Source organism: Balaenoptera acutorostrata, chromosome 1, assembly GCF_949987535.1.
Source record: "Balaenoptera acutorostrata chromosome 1, mBalAcu1.1, whole genome shotgun sequence".
Taxonomy (NCBI): Eukaryota; Metazoa; Chordata; class Mammalia; order Artiodactyla; family Balaenopteridae; genus Balaenoptera; species Balaenoptera acutorostrata.
In genome coordinates, this window is record NC_080064.1 from 22,552,411 (window position 1) to 22,568,794 (window position 16,384).

At 38.5% G+C, this 16,384-nt stretch overlaps 1 protein-coding gene across 12 annotated transcripts in view; it reads left to right on the forward strand.

Annotated features, from left to right (window-relative positions):
• The window catches only part of PHACTR4 (phosphatase and actin regulator 4), a 116,367-nt gene that overhangs the window by 68,552 nt on the left and 31,431 nt on the right, over nt 1-16,384 (forward strand). For 3 of the 12 annotated variants that reach the window (XM_007170527.2, XM_007170524.2, XM_007170525.2), the window contains exon 1: nt 1,240-1,526. The exons of the other annotated variants lie outside the window; for them this stretch is intronic. In XM_007170527.2, coding sequence (XP_007170589.2) covers nt 1,518-1,526 — 9 coding nt within the window. In that variant the 5' untranslated portion in view covers nt 1,240-1,517. Of the gene's footprint in view, nt 1-1,239; nt 1,527-16,384 lie in introns of those variants that run through there. 12 annotated transcript variants of the gene reach the window in all.

Sequence of the window (16,384 nt, forward strand, 5' to 3'; positions counted from 1 at the left end):
TCCTTTTATTCTTTCCTATTTTAATGGTCAATATCATAATTTTTTTTACTACTACCAGTACTAACAACTGAGTTTTGCCCAAGTGTACACTTTTTTTTTCCTTACTGATGCCTTAGCATTGTCGTTTTCTTATTCCTTACCTTCGCTATTTTTTAACCAAAAGCAGATAATAGAGATAAGATAATGGGGAAAGAGGAACAGGTGCTAAGGAAAGGCAAAGGAAAAATCCAGATACTAGAAATCTTTCCAGAATCTCAGTTTGGAGAACAAAGTTTTAAACTAAAAGCTCGGTTTTAGGGGTAGCTGTCATTTGTTAATGAAATATTAGGGTTTTGACAAACACAGGATTTGACCTCAGTAGCCTTATTCTCATCTGATAATAGGGTAAATAATATATTCTTCACAATGCCTGTTTATTTGTGCTGATAATTAAAGGACACAGACAGTATAAAACTCCTTAATATAGTGCTCAAAATTGTTAGTTCCCCCTTTACCTTCAGATGTTAAATTCATCAAGCTATATCCTTAATATTTATCTATATGGCTGTATATAAATTAGTTATATCTGAATAAAAACGAAAAATCAGCATGCAGGCTGGCCCTTCCATTGCTGCATGTGGTTAGCTGATACTGCCTATGTATTATATGCAGCACGTAGGGCCACTCCCTATAGTTTTGTGTTCCTCAAGATCATTATTGAACTTTAGCAGAAAGAGAAATATTGCATAATACCTTACAAATATTTATTTCAAGTTTACTATTTTAGTAAGCAAAATTTTCAGAAATATTTCTTTTTATTTTTAGAAAAGGTATATTTAATTCTAAAATATTGTTCCTAATGTTATTAATTCCCAGTACACAGATCTCATTCTGCTCTGAGTATGCCACTCACAGGTACAAAATACAGTTTTAGAGCAAGCAGTGAAATGTCAGAATGGTCTGATTTTGAGGTAAGCCTGTATCTAAAATGTACCTTTGAATGGACTTCTGCTCCCATCAGCCTGCTTACGCATAACCCTGATGTTTTTTGTGTGATTAAATTTACAAATTCTTTCGTAGACTCTTGAGCAGCCTCCCTTTCTTTGTGACTATGAGTCTGGAAAGTTGTAACCCAGCTCAGTGTCAGAAAAAGTAGGTGTGGACTTTGAGGGCTGTACCACTCAGCAGCTAGAATGTGGTTGGCAGTCTCCTCCCCTTCCTGCACTTGAGTTCTTCACAGTGTGCACTCTGGAATGACAGGCATTCCTATGTGAAGAGAGCCAGCGTGAAGACATATTTGTGAGAAACACCAGTGCCTTGTCCGGGATACAGGGAAACAGAAACTCCTGCAGATGAACTGACTTCCTGCCATTTCCTGATGTCTGGCGGTGACACTGAGAGAGGAGTGCATGTCCCCTCCTTATGTGGATTTATCGTTTAAGAAAAGTTCGCTTTGATCGGGGACAATTTGTTGTTGTGAGACACATCAGACAACATAATCATGGGGCAAGCTGACATCTCCAGACCGGTAAATCCAGATGGAGTTGGTGAGTAATAGAAGGCAAAGAAACAAAATCTTGACAGAGGCAAGGCAGATCTGTAGGTGAAGTTGACTATTTTATAGGAATTTGAATGTGAGGATTTTAATTTTTTAACTTTGGGATGTTTATCACTTTGTGAAGAATAAATGAAAAAATAAGTTAATTTTTCATTCAGTTATATTAATTTACCACTCATAGTTGCGTTTTACTGGATCCTTTTGGACTTTTTAAAGATAATATTGCTAGTAAACCATCTGTTAACTTCTTGCCCTTGCAGAACATAAGTGCTACAGGAACTCATGTTTAGAAATCAATGGTGTTTTACTGCTCTTTTGCAGGACTTGGGCAGCTGATATATACATGTGGTATAGAATTAGAATTGTTGACTTCTATAAACAGGACCTGTTTTGTTTTGTTTTGTTTTGTTGGCTGCGGCATGCGGGATCTTAGTTCCCTGACCAGTTCCACCAGGCCCCCTGAAGTGAAGCACAGAGTCCTAACCTCTGGACCACCAGGCAATTCCCGACAGGACCATTTTTGAGATTTGACTTAATTTTTTAGACTCAGTTATACATTTTCCAAATAAGTCTCAGGCTTTTTCCATTGTGCTGGTGTTTCCGTTTCTCATAAGGCAATACTTGGTGTAAACATTTCTGAAGGTAGTGCTTTGCATTTGAAGTGTTATTGTCTCAGAGATAGCTGGAGACCAGGCTGATAAGTGTAGCCAGAGTTTCAAAGCATATAAGTGAAATGGAAGTCCACTGTCACTAAAAAGACTCATTTTCCCAACCTTGTGCGGTTTCGTATAAAATGAAGATGGAAAGGTGGGAAAGATAGATTTAAGTGGATATTCATTAAAGGCTTCCTAAATATAAACAAAGTGGGGGAAAGCCTGTGAATCATTTCTTGACATTATACTTTTTTTTTTTTTTAAAGATTTATACCTTGTTATACCTTCTCTTTGTTTATGAAGCAGCAGAAAACATGTTCAGTCCCAGGATGCTTTTTTTTCCCCCAGAAATGAAAAATGTTAGTGAGTTTAAAGAAAACCATAAAATGTGGGAACACAGGTAACACGCCCAAATGTGTCTCATGATTTAATGTAATTTCATTTCTAAAAGTATGTTTTCCCCTGAGAACTTGCCAGATGAAATTCCTACAAAGTACTTTTCATGTTTTATTGATACTGAGGCACATGGATCGCAAAGTGAGTCATTCAGCCACAGATTTTTAAGACTGAAATCAGAACTTGACTTACTTTACTTTGATCACCAGGGCTGAGTCCATATCAATTCAGTAGCTCAGTTGTTTTTTTTTTTTTCCCTTAATGAAATCGTTCACATTGTGTTGGCCGAAAAATTAGTACGATGTTACGGAAAATCCCGAATGAACTTTTTGGCCAACCCAATGGCTAGAAAAGGGTATAGAGGAAAATATAAAGGACCCTCTGGGGCCTCTACTCAGCTTAAGAGATGAAATTAAAAACAGAGTTATATCCCACCCCACCCCTCTCTCTATGCCTACATTCGCTTATGATGGCATTTTGCTTGTTTGCTCCCAGAGGTAACCATTCTCCTGAATTTGGTAAATTCCCTTTTGGGCCACTAAATTCTCCTGTGGTTTCTACTACAAAGGTGGTTCTACGTTAACAAGTCAGGATGTAAATCATGCTAGGCATTTATCTATGAGATGGAAATGAAAGGTCTTTGAAAAGCAAGAAATGGGTAAGCAGGTACAACGTACTAATGAGTGGTGATATTTATGAAGAATGCCCATTTAACATCTATATACTAGACAAAAAATTTCATCTCAACAGATAAAGTTTCAAATTTTTTCTGCCGATTAAAAAAAAGTAGGACTCATCATTCATCAATTTTTCTTTCTACCAATAACCCTAATAAAAGTCCTATGAAGTGGGGAGTTCCCTGGTGGCCTAGTGGTTAGGATTCTGGGCTTCCACTGCCACGTCTCAGGTTCAATCCCTGGTCTGGGAACTGAGATCCCGCAAGCCGTGCAGCGCGGCCAAAAAAAAAAAAAGATTTACTGAGATAAAACTTTCAAATAATACTTTGTAGTTCTCAATCAACATAAAAAGCTGTTTCTGTGTTCACTAGAATCCTTTACTATGTATCATATTAAAACAAACAGCTAAAAATAAAAAACAGCTAATTTAGCGCATGTCCTTAAATTAGGCACAAGACCAAAGATATTTATTTATTTATTTAGCTGAGCTGGGTCTTCGTTGCGGTACACGGGATCTTTAGTTGCAGCATGAGAACCCTCAGTTGCGGCATGCATGTGGGATCTAGTTCCCTGACCAGGGATCGAACCCAGCCCCCTGCATTGGGAGCATGGAGTCTTAGCCACTGGACCAACAGAGAAGTCCCAAGAATTTTAGTGAACTCTACCCAACCATTTAGGCTGGAACTTTCCTTCTCTCTCTACCTTTCCATTCCCCCTCTCTAGCTCTTTCCCCCCCTCATCATATACCTTTCACTTAATAATTAACCTCTTTTTTCCCCACTTTTCCTTTGTGTAAGAATATATTGCTTTAAAAGATGTCATATTGTAATACAGGAGTTCCCAATCCCCGGGCCGCATACCGGTATCCCCATCACTCATATTACTGCCTGAACCATCCCCCACGCACCCCCCCATCCATGGAAAAATTGTCTTCCACGAAACTGGTCCCTGGTGGCAAAAAGGTTGGGGACCACTGTTGTAATATTTCCTCTTTCCTTCATTCCTTTTCCGTCAGTATTCGATTCATTTTACTCTGAAATTTGTTGTTATGTGTTCTCCCACATGAGAATAGGAGTGGTTTTGGGAAAGGTGCTTTAGAAATAATTTTGTTATTTGGAGGCAAAGTTAGTAAGCAGATTGCTGGATGAATAAATTTTAATATAGCTATAGAACAGTATTAACATAGAAATAAATAATAGATGGATTAATTAAAAATAAACTTCTTCATGAGACTTGAAAGAAGAACACTTGGCATTATTTGGTCACCAGAATTATCAGAGACATTTCTCATACCTATCTAGATCTAAAAATAAATGCTTCTGAGAAAGAAGGAACAGGTATACTTTCTTCATATAATCCAGGAATCAAGAGAAAGTGTTAGGGCTCTGTCATGAACTCCTTAAAGGATTTTCTGTTGAATACCAATCAAAAATTATTATTCCCTCTTTCTGCTTCAGTAGATTTTCTGAATGGCCTATTGTCACAACAGTGTATTCCCTCTTTCTACTTGCAGGTTAATTTTGATAGGTTTAAAGTTTTTTTCCATGAGAGAATATATTTTCTGGCACCTCACCTTAAAACCTTTCTCTCAACTTAGAACTTTTATCAAAAAAGTATACATATCAAATTGCCAGAGTAAAGCAGCATCACTTCTTGACGCAGTTACGGTCGAAGATCTGTTTTCCCAGAGTTGGAACCTCAGACCTAATTGTACCTGCAGGTACAGAGACCTTCTCCCTGGCTATCTTCTTGAGTGCTTTGCCCAGTTCTATTTCCCAAAGGTCAGAACTATGCAGTACTTCCAAGGGAAGTTATGGGCCTGCTCTAGACAAAGCCTGCTTTGTTCATTAGTGGCAGGTTTTGCTTTCTGTAACTTTGTTGCAGTTTTCTAAAACAGTTTTTTAAATTCAATAATAATCCTCTTTCAGAAGGCAAAAATGAGTATAAGTGCAATAGTGTAAGTACCATAAATTAGTGTTCTCCATTTACAGAGTTCTAATGCTGTTAAAATGATTGTATAAAAGCAATATCTGTTTCAAGCTAGATGGGCATAAAAGATAATTAAACAGAACCATTAGATTATAAAAGTAATTGGCCACAATATATTTAAGTCAAACCATTATGCTGTATACCTTAAACTGAAAAAAAAAAAAGATAATTGGTACCTCTTGATAATGGAGTATGTATCTCGTTGCACAAAGCTATGTATTTTTAAGTTTCGGACAATGACTGATTATTAAAAGTTTTGGGGGTAAAATGAGAGAATTTTATACACTTTAAATCTACACATTTTTTAAGACCCAACAAGGTATAAGAAATAAGTGTGGAACTAAGACAGTCCCAGTAATTTTGTTGCTTATTACTAAGCCTAGTGAAGGGGAGTGGGTAGTGAAGGCTATCTTGAAAACTAAGTTATCTGTCAACTACAATTGCCTGTGCCTTACCTTGCCTTCCATCGTGAATGACTAATTGGTTGTAAATCAGATTCTCAAATGAACTAAGTTTGCCGTTTAACCCTGTTTTATCCCTTATCTCTAGCAAGTAATGTAGGTATAACATGTATCTGCAGCAAATAGTTTATCTGAAGATGAAAAGTGCTGAGTAATTTTTTAAAAATACTATACATTTATTTTAAAATCACCTCAGAAATTCATCTGGAACAACTAAACTTGAACTAAAAAACATTGAATTAAATGTTGACCAGGAAAAAAACTGAGGATTGAAGAAAGAAACTGCTAGAACTCTGCATAATATGTGATATAAGAAACAAGCCTCTGAAATGTGAGGTGCTACAACTTGGAGGAGGGAGTAAGTAGTTTAAACACCGGGGCATAGTTTCAGGGTACTTCTCAAACTGGAAACTCCAAACTGTAATTAGTTATCTTCCTCTCCTAACCTCCACCCCCTACAAAAAACACCAAGACCTCCAACTCTGTGACTTGCTTTCCTAGTGGCCTGTGGCTGCATGACTTCTTTGGAACACACAATCCTAAAACTATAGCCAGCATTCTACACCCTGTTTTCTGGCAAACAAAGGGAAACAAGGAGGGAAAAGCCACCTTGTTTTGGTTCTCATGGAAAACAGAAAGGGACCATAAGGACATTTTAAATTCCATACTCAGTTTAAATAGAAACAATGGGGTATCCAAATGTGACTCCAAACCTGTATTTCTTCTGTCAAATTGGAAATGGGGCTTCCCTGGTGGCACAGTGGTTAAGAATCAGCCTGTCAGTGCAGGGGACACGGGTTTGAGCCCTGGTCCGGGAAGATCCCACAACTAAGCCTGTTCACCACAACTACTGAGCCTGCATGCCACAACTACTGAAGCCACGTGCCTAGAGCCTGTACTCTGCAACAAGAGAAGCCACCGCAAGGAGAAGCCCGCACACTGCAACGAAGAGTAGCCCCCGCTCGCCGCAACTAGAGAAAGCCCGCGCGCAGCAACAAAGACCCAGTGCAGCCAAAAATTAATTAATTTATTAATTAATTTTTAAAAATTGGAAATGGGAGGGAGATGGTCATAAAATCAGAATTGTTGAGAACAAATATTTGGTTGATGTGCAAATTTGCTTATGAACAGTTTCAAATTCACTTCCCTAAGCCCTTTATTTATGAGTGCAGAAACAATATTTGAGGTGTAATTGTATCATTAAAAATAAAAAAGATGGTTTCTCAATACCTGAGTATACTTTTTCTTGTATAATTTATTCATCCATCAGTTTTTCTTTCTATTGGAGTTTTCTAAGTGATGCAATTGAATTTTCTTAAAGTCAGACAAAAATTCACAGTAAGAAGCCTGAATAGTTTCAATGGATCCAAGAATGCTATGGAGATTAGTGGCTTCAATTAGATCTAATCAGCCACTGCTATCAAGAATTTATGCATACTTTAAAACCCTTTATTCCACAGCTGAAAAGTTTACACCTGGTGAATTTAGATTACTGTTAAATTTGGTCTCTAGCTCCTTTAGCACAAGATTGTACTCATGGTGAACAAGGGTGGTATTCTTAAAAGAATGCAGGACTAGAAACTGTTGTTTGGGTGATCCAAATCTACTTACTTAAACATGTGTCACTACTCCAAGAAAATGTCCTTGAATGGTTTAATTTGCTTAATACTTCAGACTGATTTTTATGTAGGAAATAATTCTTTTTTTTTTTTTAATTTATTTTTGGCTGCATTGGGTCTTCGTTGCTGAGCGCGAGCTTTCTCTAGTTGTGGCGAGCGGGGTCTTCTCTTCATTGCAGTGCATGGGCTTCTCACTGCGGTGGCTTCTCTTGTCGCGAAGCATGGGCTCTAGGCACGCGGGCTTCAGTAGTTGTGTCACGCGGGCTCAGTAGCTGTGCCTTGAGGGCTCTAGAGCGCAGGCTCAGTAGTTGTGGCGCAGGGGCTTAGTCGCTCCACGGCATGTGGGATCTTCCTGGACCAGGGCTCGAACCTGTGTCCCCTGCATTGGCAGGTGGATTCTTAACCACTGTGCCACCAGAGAAGCCCGGAAATAATTCATTTTTATAGGAACCTAATGTTTAGAAAGAATTGTTTTCTTTTGTGTACTTATATATATGCTGGACTTTATTTATTAACTGTCATGATTTGAAAGCTCCCACTTTCAAAGTAAATTTGTTTTTATTCCAATTTTAAAAGCCATACATGTTCACTGTAAACACACACACACACACACACACACACACACAAAATATAAGAACCTAGAAGAAGCACAGATATCCTGTAGTCCTATCATCAAATTATATTTACATTTTCATTTAGTTCTTTCCATTCTCCTTTTTTTTTTAATTTTTGAATTTTATTTTATTTATTTTTTTATACAGCAGGTTCTTATTAGTTATCTATTTTATACATATTAGTGTATATATGTCAATCCCAATCTCCCAATTCATTCCACCACCAACACCCCTCCCCCCTGCCCGCCACTTTCCCCCCTTGGTGTCCATACGTTTGTTCTCTACATCTGTGTCTCTTTTTCTGCCCTGGAAACTGGTTCATCTATACCATTTTTCTAGGTTCCACATATATGCGTTAACATACAATATTTGTTTTTCTGACTTACTTCACTCTATATGACAGTCTCTAGATCCATCCACGTCTCTACAAATGACCCAGTTTCGTTCCTTTTTATGTCTGAGTAATATTCCATTGTATATATGTACCACATCTTCTTTATCCATTCATCTGTCGATGGGCATTTAGGTTGCTTGCATGACCTGGCTATTGTAAATAGTGCTGCAATGAACATTGGGGTGCATGTGTCTTTGAATTATGGTCTTCTCAGGGTATATGCCCAGTAGTGGGATTGCTGGGTCATATGGTAATTCTATTTTTAGTTTTTTAAGGAACTTCCATACTGTTCTCCATAGTGGCTGTATCACTTTACATTCCAACCAACAGTGCAAGAGGGTTCCCTTTTCTCCACACCCTCTCCAGCATTTGTTGTTTGTAGATTTTCTTATGATGCCCATTCTAACTGGTGTGAAGTGATGCCTCATTGTAGTTTTGATTTGCAGTTCTCTAATAATTAGTGATGTTGAGCAGCTTTTCATATGCTTCTTGGCCATCTGTATGTCATCTTTAGATAAATGTCTATTTAGGTCTTCTGCCCAATTTTTGATTGGGTTGTTTGTTCTTTTAATATCAAGCTGCATGAGCTGTTTATATATTTTGGAGATTAATCCTTTGTCCGTTGATTCATTTGCAAATATTTTCTCCCATTCTGAGGGTTGTCTTTTCGTCTTGTTTGTAGTTTCCTTTGCTTTGCAAAAGCTTTTAAGTTTCATTAGGTCCCATTTGTTTATTTTTGTTTCTATTTCCATAACTCTAGGAGGTGGATCAAAAAAGATCTTGCTGTGATTTATGTCAAAGAGTGTTCTTCCTATGTTTTCCTCTAAGAATTTTATAATGTCCAGTCTTACGTTTAGGTCTCTAACCCATTTTGAGCTTATTTTTGTGTACGGTGTTAGGGAGTGTTCTAATTTCATTCTTTTACATGTAGCTGTCCAGTTTTCCCAGCACCACTTATTGAAGAGATTGTCTTTTCTCCATTGTATATCCTTGCCTCCTTCGTCATAGATTAGTTGACCATAGGTGCGTGGGTTTATCTCTGGACTTTATCCTGTTCCATTGATCTATATTTCTGTTTTTGTGCCAGTACCACATTGTCTTTTTTTTTTTTTTTTTTTTTTTTAAAGGTTTGCTTTTTTTTTTTTTTTTATAATTTTTTTTTCCCTACTTTATTTATTTATTTATTTATTTTTGGCTGTGTTGGGTCTTCGGTTCGTGCGAGGGCTTTCTCCAGTTGCGGCAAGCGGGGGCCACTCTTCATTGCGGTGCGGGGACCGCTCTTCATCGCGGTGCGCGGGCCTTTCACTATCGCGGCCCCTCCCGTTGCGGGGCACAGGCTCCAGACGCGCAGGCTCAGCAGCTGTGGCTCACGGGCCCAGCCGCTCCGCGGCATGTGGGATCTTCCCAGACCAGGGCTCGAACCCGTGTCCCCTGCATTAGCAGGCAGACTCTCAACCACTGCGCCACCAGGGAAGCCCCACATTGTCTTGATTACTGTAGCTTTGTGGTATAGTCTGAAGTCAGGGAGTCTGATTCCTCCAGCTCCGTTTTTTTCCCTCAAGACTACTTGGGCTATTCGGGGTCTTTTGTCTCTCCATACATAATTTTAAGATTTTTTGTTCTAGTTCTGTAAAAAAATGCCACTGGTAATTTGATAGGGATTGCATTGAATCTGTAGATTGCTTTGGGTAGTATAGTCATTTTCACAATATTGATTCTTCCAATCCAAGAACATGGTATATCTCTCCATCTGTTTGTGTCATCTTTGATTTCTTTCATCAGTGTCTTATAGTTTTCTGAGTACAGGTCTTTTACCTCCTTAGGTAGGTTTATTCCTAGGTATTTTATTCTTTTTGTTGCAGTGGTGAATGGGATTGTTTCCTTAATTTTTCTTTCTGATCTTTCATTGTTAGTGTATAGGAATGCAAGAGATTTCTGTGCATTAATTTTGTATCCTGCTACTTTACCAAATTCATTGATTAGCTCTAGTAGCTTTCTGGTGGCATCTTTAGGATTCTCTATGTATAGTATCATGTCATCTGCAAACAGTGACAGTTTTACTTCTTCTTTTCCTATTTGTATTCCTTTTATTTCTTTTTCTTCTCTGATTGCCGTGGCTAGAACTTCCAAAACTATGTTGAATAATAGTTGCGAGAGTGGACATCCTTGTCTCGTTCCTGATCTTAGAGGAAATGCTTTCAGTTTTTCACCATTGTGAATGATGTTAGCTGTGGGTTTGTCATATATGGCCTTTATTATGTTGAGGTAGGTTCCCTTTGTGCCCAGTCTCTGGAGAGTTTTTTTTTGTTTTTTTTTGTTTTTTTTTTTAAAGAGTCTCTCTTTTTTTTTTTTTTTTTTTTTTAAATTTTATTTATTTATTTATTTTTGGCTGTGTTGGGTCTTCGTTTCTGTGCGAGGGCTTTCTCTAGTTGTGGCAAGTGGGGGTCACTCTTCATCGCGGTGCGCGGGCCTCTCACTATCGCGGCCTCTCTTGTTGCGGAGCACAGGCTCCAGACGCGCAGGCTCAGCAATTGTGGCTCACGGGCCCAGTTGTCTGGAGAGTTTTTAATCATAAATGGGTGTTCAATTTTGTCAAAAGCTTTTTCTGCATCTATTGAGATGATCATATGGTTTTTCTTCTTAAATGTGTTAATATGGTGTATCACATTGATTGATTCATGTATATTGAAGAATCCTTGCATCCCTGGGATAAATCCCACTTGATCATGGTGTATGGTCCTTTTAATGTGTTGTTGGATTCTGTTTGCTAGTATTTTGTTGAGGATTTTTGCATCTATATTCATCAGTGATATTGGTCTGTAATTTTCTTTTTTTGTAGTATCTTTGTCTGGTTTTAGTATCAGGGTGATGGTGGCCTCATAGAATGAGTTTGGGAGTGTTCCTTCCTCTGCAATTTTTTAGAAGACTTTGAGAAGGATGGGTGTTAACTCTTCTCTAAATGTTTGATAGAATTCACCTGTGAAGCCATCTGGTCCTGGACTTTTGTTTGTTGGAAGATTTTTAATTACAGTTTCAATTTCATTACTTGTGATTGGTCTGTTCATATTTTCTATTTCTTCCTGGTTCAGTCTTGGAAGGTTATACCTTTCTAAGAATTTGTCTGTTTCTTCCAGGTTGTCCATTTTATTGGCATAGAGTTGCTTGTAGTAGTCTCTTAGGATGCTTGGTATTTCTGAAGTGTCCATTGTAACTTCTCCTTTTTCATTTCTAATTTTATTGATTTGAGTCCTCTCCCTGCTTTTCTTGATGAGTCTGGCTAAAGGTTTATCAATTTTGTTTATCTTCTCAAAGAACCAGCCTTTAGTTTTATTCACTTTGCTATATTGTTTTCTTTGTTTCTATTTCATTTATTTCTGCTCTGATCTTTATGATTTCTTTCCTTCTACTAACTTTGGGTTTTGTTTGTTCTTCTATCTCTAGTTCCTTTAGGTGTAAGGTTAGATTGTTTATTTGAGAGTTTTCTTGTTTCTTGAGGTAGGCTTGTATTGCTATAAACTTCCCTCTTAGAACCGCTTTTGCTGCATCCCATAGGTTTTGGATCGTCGTGTTTTCATTGTCATTTGTCTCTAGGTATTTTTTGATTTCCTCTTTAATTTCTTCAGTGATCTCTTGCTTATTTAGTAATGTATTGTTTACCCTCCATGTGTTTGTGTTTTTTACTTTTTTTCCCCTGTAATTGATTTCTGATCTCATAGCATTGTGGTCAGAAAAGGTGCTTGATATGATTTCAATTTTCTTAAATTTACCAAGGCTTGATTCATGACCCAAGATGTGATCTGTCCTGGAGAATATTCCGTGTGCACTTGAGAAGAACGTGTAATCTGCTGTTTTTGGATGGAATGTCCTATAAATATCGATTAAATCTATCTGGTCTATGGTGTCATTTAAAACTTGTGTTTCCTTATTAATTTTCTGTCTGGATGATCTGTCCATTGGTGTAAGTGAAGTGTTAAAGTCCCCCACTATTATGTGTTACTGTCGATTTCCTCTTTTCTAGCTGTTAGCAGTTGCCTTGTGTATTGAGGTGCTCCTATGTTGTGTGCATATGTATTTATAATTATTATATCTTCTTCTTGGATTGCTCCCTTGATCATTACGTAGTGTCCTTCCTTGTCTCTTGTAACATTCTTTATTTCAAAGCCTATTTTATGTGATATGAGTATTGCTACTCCAGCTTTCTTTTGATTTCCATTTGCATGGAATATCTTTTTCCATCCCCTCACTTTCAGTCTGTATGTGTCCCTAGATCAGAAGTGGGTCTCTTGTAGACAGCATATATATGGGTCTTGTTTTTGTATCCATTCAGCGAGCCTGTGTCTTTTGGTTGGAGCATTTAATCCATTCATGTTTAAGGTAATTATTGATATGTATGTTCCTATTACCATTTTCTTAATGTTATGGGTTTGTTTTTGTAGGTCCTTTTCTTCTTTTGTGTTTCCCACTTAGAGAAGTTCCTTTAGCATTTGTTGTAGAGCTGGTTTGGTGGTGCTGAATTCTGTTAGCTTTTGCTTGTCTGTAAAACTTTTGATTTCTCCATCGAATCTGAATGATATCCTTGCTGGGTAGAGTAATCTTGGTTGTAGGTTCTTAACTTTCATCCCTTTAAATATATCATACCACTCTCTTCTGGTTTATAGAGTTTCTGCTGAGAAATCAGCTGTTAACCTTATGGGAGTTCCCTTGTATGTTATTTGTCGTTTTTCCCTTGCTGCTTTTAATAATTTTTCTTTGGCTTTAATTTTTGTCAATTTGATTACTGTGTGTCTTGGCGTGTTTCTCCTTGGGTTTATCCTGCCTGGGACTCTCTGCGCTTCCTGGACTTGGGTGGCTATTTCCTTTCCCATGTTAGGGAAGTTTTCAACTATAATCTCTTCACATATTTTCTCAGGTCCTTTCTCTCATCTCCTTCTGGGACACCTATAATGCGAATGTTGTTATGTTTAATATTGTCCCAGAGGTCTCTTAGGCTGTCTTCATTTCTTTTCTTTCTTTTTTCTTTATTCTATTCCACAGCAGTGAATTCCACCATTCTGTCTTCCAGGTCACTTATCCGTTCTTCTGCCTCAGTTATTTTGCTATTGATTCCTTCTAGTGTATTTTTCATTTCAGTTATTGTATTGTTCATCTCTGTTTGTTTGTTCCTTAATTTTCTAGATGTTTGTTCTTTAATTCTTCTAGGTCTTTGTTAAACATTTCTTGCATCTTCTCGATCTTTGCCTCCATTCTTTATCCGAGGTCCTGGATCATCTTCACTATCATTATTCTGAATTCTTTTTCTGGAAAGTTGCCTATCTCCCCTTCATTTAGTTGTTTTTCTGGGGTTTTATGTTGTTCCGTCATCTGGTACAAAGTCCTCTGCCTTTTCATTTTGTCTAACTTTCTGTGAATATCCCATTCTCCTTTTTAATGTATATTATAGTTTTGGTAATGCAGTGCATGTAACTTCCTACTCTATTTTTAACCTATATTTGAAAAAATATGTGCATGGCCCTGGCCCCTATTCTAATTCTAAATAATACCTAGTTAGGGACTTCCCTGGTGATCCAGTGTTTAAGGATCTGCATTCCAATGCAAGGGACATGGGTTCAGTCCCTGGTTGGGGAACAAAGATCCCACATGCCACAGGGCATCTAAGCCTGCATGCTGTAGAGCCCACATGCCACAACTAGAGATAGCCCCCGCGCCGCAACAAAAGATCCCACATGCCGCAACAAAGATCCCATGTGCCGCAACTAAGACCCAACATAGCCATACAAATAAATAAATAAATACTTTTTAAAAAAATAATAGGGACTTCCCTGGTGGTCCAGTGGTTGAGACTTTGCCTTTCAATGCAGGGGGTACGTGTTCCATCCCTGGTCAGGGAGCTAAGATCCCACATGCCTCTTGGGCAAAAAACCAAAACATAAAACAGAAGCCATATTGTAACAAATTCAATAAAGATTTCAAAAATGGTCCACATCAAAAAATAAATAGAGACTTCCCTCGTGGCGCAGTGGTTAAGAATCCGCCTGCCAATGCAGGGGATACGGGTTCGATCCCTGGTCCGGGAAGATCCCACATGCCGCGGAGCAACTAAGCCCGTGCGCCACAGCTACTGAAGCGACCTGCATGCCGCAACTACTGAGCCCGCATGCTGCAACTACTGAAGCCCAAGTACTTAGAGCCCATGCTCCACAACAAGAGAAGCCACCGCAATGAGAAGCCCATGCACCGCAACAAAGAGTAGCCCCCGCTTGCTGCAACTAGAGAAAGCCCGCACATAGCAATGAAGACCCAACACAGCCAAAAATAAAGAAAGAAAGAAAGAAGGGAAGAAAGGAAGGGAGGGAGGGAGGGAGGGACGGAGGAAGGAAGGAAGGGAGGGAGGGAAGGAGGAAGGAAGGAAGGAAGGAAGGAAGGAAGGAAGGAAGGAAGGAAGGAAAGAAGGAAGGAAGAATTAGGTTACGTGCAGAGAATGTCTACCTCTGTCTCTTTTAACATGCAAAAGTTTTCCAGATAGTAATCTGGAATTGCATTTAACAAGCTGACTAATCATAAGAATTGCCTGGGAAATTTTTTAAAAACAGATTTCTAGGTCCCAGCTCCTGGAGATTCTGTGTTTTGAAAAGGCAACTGAGCTGATTCCAAGTATTTGGAACATATTTGGGTGCCACGGAAATAATGTTCTGTTTGTCGTGAAAGTGAGGAGGGGAGAAGGGGAAGGAAAGGAGAATGTGAGAATATAAGAATAAGAATGAATGAATTTGGGATGATAACTGGGTCAGGACTGGGTGTGGCTGAACCTCACTGCAAGAGGCATACCAGTTTCTAAAAGTTTTATGGACATGAAGATTAAACACATTTTCATAAAGCATCAAAAAAAAAAGTACTGCTCTCTTTGCTTTTTGTATTCAGTGCCTTGATGGCAGATGCATTCATTTTTATTGTAAGCTTTTGGTATTTTCCACACACACTGTGACATAATATAAACTGAACTTATTTTGAGTTCATATGCTAGCAGGCATAAATATGCTTGAAAGGATATCATGATTTTCTTGTTTTGAATGTATAAGAGAAAGAGGACACATAAATATGTTGTTCAATATAATGAAGAACTAAAAGGGTTGAACTAAATCCTACTTTAGAAGGTGATTAGATATCCAAGAAGATAGTGGAAGCAGGCTAGATTAGATATATTTCATTTTAGGACTTTACAGACAGGAACTTTTCTGTGAATATGTTACCACCTAACATTCCTAAAGTTTTTGGCTATTTTTCTTTGTAAAAGCATCACATAGCACTAATAACCTTTACTTTCATACTGTTAGTTTGGGGTTTTGTTTGTTTGGGTTTGGGTTTTGGTTTTTTATATTATCTTCCCTATTACTTTTAACCAAACAGGCATTTTCCTGTGTGTCTTTTGGAACTCAGTGAATTTCACTCAGTGGGTGGGTTACCAAGAGATTTAAAATTTCAGTCCTGGGGCTTCCCTGGTGGTGCAGTGGTTGAGAATCTGCCTGCCAATGCAGGGGACACGGGTTCGAGCCCTGGTTTGGGAAGATCCCACATGCCGCGGAGCGACTAGGCCCGTGAGCCACAAATGCTGAGCCTGCGCGTCTGGAGCCTGTGCTCCGCAACAAGAGAGGCCGCGATAGTGAGAAGCCCGCGCACCGCGATGAAGAGTGGCCCCCACTTGCCGCAACTACAGAAAGCCCTCGCACAGAAACGAAGACCCAACACAGCCATAAATAAATTAATTAATTAAATAAATAAATATTTTAAAATGTCAGTCCTTCCTTGTCTCTGTAAGGAAGGCTACTATTTGAGAATGAACAGCTTATGTTACTTAGCTCCATTTCTGAAAGTGTTATCATTAACATATGTTAAATATCAATGTTATGATATCGTGAATGCTCTGAAATGTGTCCAGGTGTCATTGACATTCCATAATTGGTAGAATACTGTCTTAGTTAAAGCACTCACTCCTAAAAACAGTACCATGTGTTCACCCTAGTGCCACTCTTGGCGGTCCATCCCAGGG